The 6,000-nt window shown below is 40.9% G+C and overlaps 1 protein-coding gene across 7 annotated transcripts in view; it reads right to left on the bottom strand.

Moving 5' to 3' along the window:
- Window positions 1-546: 546 nt before the first annotated feature.
- LOC122823632 (ankyrin repeat and fibronectin type-III domain-containing protein 1) overlaps window positions 547-6,000 on the bottom strand; it is a 182,942-nt gene continuing 177,488 nt past the window's right edge. For 6 of the 7 annotated variants that reach the window (XM_044103453.1, XM_044103451.1, XM_044103454.1 and 3 more), the window contains 6 exons: window positions 5,086-5,254; window positions 3,771-3,937; window positions 2,556-2,763; window positions 1,720-2,408; window positions 761-1,071; window positions 547-636 (listed from right to left, as the gene is read on the bottom strand). In XM_044103453.1, coding sequence (XP_043959388.1) covers window positions 772-1,071; window positions 1,720-2,408; window positions 2,556-2,763; window positions 3,771-3,937; window positions 5,086-5,254 — 1,533 coding nt within the window. In that variant the 3' untranslated portion in view covers window positions 547-636; window positions 761-771. Of the gene's footprint in view, window positions 637-734; window positions 1,072-1,719; window positions 2,409-2,555; window positions 2,764-3,770; window positions 3,938-5,085; window positions 5,255-6,000 lie in introns of those variants that run through there. The other variant, XM_044103452.1, reaches the window with a different exon arrangement.

Raw genomic sequence — 6,000 nt, 5'->3', positions numbered from 1 at the left:
GAGAGAACCCACCATGCACAGGGAGAACATGCAAACTCCATGCAGAAAGACCCCGGGCCGGGAATCGAACCCAGGACCTTCTTGCTGCAAGGCAACAGCTCTACCAACTGCACCACTGTGCAGGCATCTTAATCTCAGAGATTTTGTTGAAAAAACCCAGAAATTTACAGGTTAATCTAACAAAATTTCAAGAAAAAGCAAAGGAATTTCAGAGCTCCAAAAAAAACACCAAACAAACAAACAAACAAAACTCAAAACAATTTGAAATGAATTTTCTAGAAAACTCTTCTGATTCTGAATTTCACAAGTCTTAAAATTTTTTCAAGCATATTTTTAACATTTTGGAGTCTTATGGTGGAAATTTACTCCTCCTTTTTTCTACAAGGTTCCCAACACGCCGTTGTAGTGCGATGATGACGATGATGACGATGATGATGATGATGAAACCTGTGTCATGTTGGAGTCGCTCGCAGCCCAAAGTGCTGCTTCCAGACTGTGAGATTCGCTCAGAGTCACAATCTTCTGCTCAAACATTTCTGACAGCATGAAGAGAAAAAAAGATTTTTCCTTTGTTTCATGTTGAGCGTTCATTTGGCGTCCATATGAGGCTCTGATGTTCGTAGAAAAAAACCTCTTCTGTTTGGGAGAACACATTTCACAGAAACAGATTCTCAGAAAAAATAAAAACAATCAGAATGTTACAGTTTGCAGTCAAAGCAACAAAGACGGCCGAATTCACTGATTTAGCAGGTTTAAACACCTGAAGGCGCGTCACACCGTGGTGGCCCGGCTGTGCTTCAGCGCCAGAGGAGAGTAGTCCTTGATGCGAACGCACAGTTTCCCCCGCAGCCAGGGGTTCTGCAGCTCCAGGGGACAGAAGTCGTCCTGCAGCCACTTCTCCCGGTTGTCCACCAGCAGCACCAGGCCGAAGTGCTTCACCTGCTCCGGGCCGTAGCACACAGACTGCTGCTGCTCTGGGCCGCCGCCCAGCAGGCGCCGAGACACCGCGTTCATCTCCTGCACCACCAGCTGGACCATTTCCCGGGCCGTTGTGACCGAAGTCACACAGAGCTGCAACACAAGGAGAAGAGGAGGAAGAGGCGACGCTCAGCTGAGCTTCAGACTCAAACAGCAACTAAAAACAGACGGAAATGAAATAGAAACTCAGACAAATTATTAAAAAACCCACAAAGTACTAAGAAAAAAAAGAGAATAAAGACAAAATGATACGAGACTTAGGTTGTGGAACAAAAAAGTCCTAAGAATAAAGTTGTAATACTGCCAGATAAAAGTTGCAATATCAGAAAAAAGTCATAATAATAAAAGAATAAAGTTGTAGTATAAAAATAGTTGTGGAGTAAAAAAGTTATGAGAAAAAAAGTTGTAATAACCTGAGAATGAACCGCAGGAGCTGAAAATGTTACAAATGTTGGAACTTTGGTCCCAGTCAAACTGAGCCTAGTAATAATAATAATAATAATAATAATAATAATAGGTTTTATTCATAATGTCCTTTTTATCTTTAGGTCTCAAAGGCCAAGAAACAAAAACAAAACCAGCGGTTGTAGTAGATAAAAATACTTAAAGAGATTAAAATGGATATCTAAGAAAATGAACCCCAAATTTTGTGAAAATAAATGTCTTAGACAGTGGGTGGCTTGTTGTCATGGAGGGCATTCCGTAGCGCCTAGAGGAAACAGGCTGGCGGTGCTGCGGTACCTTGACGCTGGTCTCGTTGGGCAGACCCGTCCGGTACTGTGGGTAGACTCTGAGCGTGGCGTGGCAGCCCTTCCTGAACACGGCCGGCGACGGCGAGTTGAGTCTCTGCGTGCCGCTGTCCTCCGATAGCGTCCGAGCCGGCGGACGCTGAGGCGCGCAGCGCTCGGCAGAGCAGCAGCGGTCCACCGACGACGGCCGGTGCCACCGGCTCCGCGGCGAGGCGGAGGGGGAGGAGCAGTGGGGGTGCGGCTGCTGCTGGGCCGACGTGCTGGACGGGAACTCCAGGCTGCTGGTCCTCACGCAGAAGGCCTGCCGCTTCTCTGTGATGTGCAGCAGTTCGATTTGCCTGCTGGGGAGGATGAAGTCGCTGTCGAACAGCTCCGGCGGGCCCCTCCGCTTTTCCCGCCCTCCGCCGTCTCGCCCCAGCTGAGGTTCTGAGGCCTGGAGGACGTCCGGCGTGGAGTCCCTCAGGGGGCCGCGCCCGCCACTGCCGGGGCCGCTCAGCCCCCCCGAGCCGCCGCCGTCGCTGCGCAGGAAACCGCGCGGCTCCAGGGGCGCCGAGGAGGACAGGGGGGACGGGGGCAGCAGGTCCAGCTCACGCGGGCTCTGCGCCCGGCTGGAGTCGTAGTCGCTGTCGGTGGTGAGGAAGACTTCAGAGGAACCCTCTTCATCTGACAGACCGGGATAATCTGATGGAGGTAATAAAACAGCAGCAGTAAAAACCCACAGATTCACCAAAAATTAATCAATTAATGATAAATTAAAATGAGATCAATATTTTCATAATTTCTGAACAGGATGAATGTTTCTGCAGTCCGTCTCCAGGTGTTTCTGACCTGAGTGTTTGCGGCAGGGTTCTGGTGAGGCCATGGGGGAGGGCATGAAGTCCGGCTGGGACGAGGTGGAGGCCGGTTTGTCTGGCAGAACCTCTTTAGAGAAATCTATGATCCAGCTGATGGAGATTCCTCCTGTGGGCTGCTTGTAGCGGGCGTACTGCAGGGCGTCCATGATCCACCGCGCGTCCCGCCACATCTCCTCCATTTGCTGCAGAAAATCAATTCAGCTCATCATGAAGAGCAATGCATGTTAGGGTCTCTGTACAGAGACCAGGGGGGAAAGGAATGCAAAAATATCTAATCTCGGAAATTTTTCAGAAAAATCAAGAATTTTCTGTGTTTGAAATTCCCAGAAAAAAGTCAGAAATTTTGAGATTAATCAGAAATGTATTGAAAATTGTCTTGGTAAACCTCAATTAGTGTTAAAAAATATAATTATTTTTATCTCCATAAAAAAGATGAGTTCAAAAATATGATTGAATGAAGTCAGGTTAGTACAGTTGGAGCAATTGTAAATTAAAAAAAGTTAATTTCTCCCAAAAAAATGTAAGTTTCAGAATAATCTAAGAAAATTCCTGGCAAAACAGAAAAGTTTGAAAAGTTAAAAATTGGCTGGAAAGAAACTCAGACGTTTTGAGATTAATCTGGAATTTGTTGAAAATTGTTGCAATAAATGTCAATCAACAAAAAAATAAAATGATTGAAATATTTGTTACTGTGTTCTCCATCAAAAAAATTCTGAGTTTGGAAAGTAACTTTAAAAAAAAAATCTTATCAATATTCTAGAAATAGTTTTAAATATTTTTTACATGTTTTCTCATGCTTTTCATGCTTTATTCCCACGAGAGAATAAAAAATATCAGTAAATTCAGAAATATGATTAAACAAAATCTGACATTGAAACAGAAATTTTGAAATTTCTCAGAAAAACTGAGTTTGAAAAGTTCGTCAGAAATTTGAGAACAGAAATTAGAAAAATCCTGGAAATTTCTGAGTTGCCAAAGTCTAAAATTGTCACGATAAATTTAAATTAACGTTAGAAAAACGAATGAAAATATAGTTGTTTTTTTACTGTTTTCTTGTTTTTTCCACCAGAGGATCAAGAACTATCAGTGAGTTCAAAAATCAGATTAAATCAGGTCAGTTAGTGTCTCTGAAGTTTACGGCTGCATCGAGTCCAACCCGTCCAGATCTCCCTGCTGGTGCAGCTGGTACCTGCATCTGCTCCTGGACCTGCTGGTGCTTCTTCTTGGCGGCCAGCAGCTCGGCCTCGGAGAACGCTTCCCGCAGCGCCTGCTGCGACATGAGCGACTCCAGCTCCAGCAGCGCCGACACTCTGCAGTACTGGCCGATGAAACTGGGCCAGTACGCGTCAAAGTGGACTGCAAGGAGGCAGAAACAGAGTCAGGAAACACGGGAAGCCACCACAGCGTGTTAGGATGGAGAAGTCAAAGGAGGAAGAGGAATTTACACTCAGAAGATTTTGAGACTAATCTAAGAAATCTAAGACAAAACAAGCTTGGAAACTTTTGAGTTTAAAAAGTTGAAAACTTGCTAGAATAAAACTCAGAACTGTTTATATTAATCTGTGACGTGTTCTACTAAAACCCTTGGAGTTTCAAAAGGAAACATTTTGGAAAATTCCAAGTTTTTTTTTTAGAAAATGTCTAAACTTTGAAATAAAAAACATTGCTAGAAAAAACTAAGAAATGTTTCGATTAATCTCAGGAATATTCTAGTAAAAAATTCAGACTTTCAAAAGTTCATATTTTTTCGACTCAGAAATGTTCATGGGTTTTCTAGAAAGTTTTAAGTTTGAAAAGTTCAAAATTTGATAGTTATGTAGATTATCAATTTTTCATGTAGACCCATGAAAGTTTCTGAGTTTTATCAGTAAAAAAAAAGAATAAAATCACAATTTCCTTTCCTAGAAACCTTCTGAGCTTTTAAAAACAAAGATTTCCCAGTAGAAGTTTTGAGATTAAATTCAGAAGTTTTCTAGAAAAATCTGATATTTCCCAGTCCTAAAATAAAAAAAAATTTAACTCAAAAATTTTCATGTTTTTCTGAGAAAGTTTCTGAGTTTGAAAAGTCAAACATTTGCTAGAAAAAAAACTCAAATATTTATATTAATCCCAGAAATTTACCAGAAAAACCAGGACAATTTTAACTTGAAAAGTCAAAACCTCAACCTCAGACATTTCTGAGTTTCAAAAGTCGACAATTTTAGTATTTAGAAATGTCCATATTTTTCTAGAAAATTTCTGTTTTTTCTAGCGAATTTTTGAACTCAGAATTATCCATGTTTTTCTAGAACATTTGTGAATTTAGTCTCAAAATTACAGAGTTTTTTCTAGCAATTGTTTGACTTTCAAAGCCCAGAAATTTCTTAATTTTTCTAGAATTGTTTTGGCAGAAATTTGCTCCTCTTTTCCCGTCTTCATTGGCTCTAATCCTCTGGTAGAAACGCGGCGTTGGTTTCACCTGATAGTCTGAGGTAAAGAGCGAAGCCGACTCCTGATCCACTGACCGAGTTCGAAGATCTGCAGCGGCAGCGTGAGGAGTCCGGACCGGGGCGAGTACGGCTGGTTCTGACCCGGAGCCGAGCACACTTCATCTGAAGGCGGCAGCAGCAGCAGGAAGGAAACCTTTCCTCCAAACTCCAACACTTCCTGGCTGTAGATCCGGAAATCCTGAGCCTGGAAAAACACGTAGGATTCAAAAAGCGCTGGAGGATTTTTACATTATTGTTCTTTAAAAAAATCAATTTCTGAACTCAACTACTTACAGGGAGTTCTTTATATTTCACAGCAGAGGCTTCACTTATCAATGGTAGTTATGTAGAAAGTTCAATAAACTGTTTTCATCAAATAATTTGGTCTAGTTTCTAGTGCAAATATCTCAGTACACCTAAAATAATAAAAACTAACTTTTCAGCAAGATATAGAGGCTTTTTTTAAGTCAATAATTCTTTAATACAGATGAAAACTTTCCAGTTTCACTGGCAGATTATTTTATCCTGTTACAAATGAAATAATCTGCCAGTGGAACCAGTATTATTTTTTTAACCAATATTAAGGAACTATTGACTTAAACCCAGATCCTATATCTTGGTGAAGTTACTTGTAAGTTAGTTTTTTCTTATTTTAAATCTATTAAAATACTTTCACAAGAAACTAAACCAAAATTACTTTGGAAGTTTACATTTTTTTGCAGCATTTTGTTGCTTTTCTCTGTTTTTTTTTAATGTATTTATTTGTTGGAGAGTTAGATTTTCACTAAGAGATGCAAAAGACAAAGTAAAAGATCATCAACAAAAGGTGGAACGCCAATGAAAAAAATCTTTAATATCTTTTAGTTATTATTTATTTGCATTTAATTTCAAGCCAGACAAAAAAACCAACCATGGTCCAAAGAAAAATTGTGGATGAAAAAACTCTGCAGA

Source organism: Gambusia affinis, linkage group LG20 (assembly GCF_019740435.1).
Source record: "Gambusia affinis linkage group LG20, SWU_Gaff_1.0, whole genome shotgun sequence".
NCBI classification, from domain to species: Eukaryota; Metazoa; Chordata; class Actinopteri; order Cyprinodontiformes; family Poeciliidae; genus Gambusia; species Gambusia affinis.
Note: the sequence above shows the minus strand (reverse complement) of the source record. Positions and strands in the feature narration are given on the sequence as shown.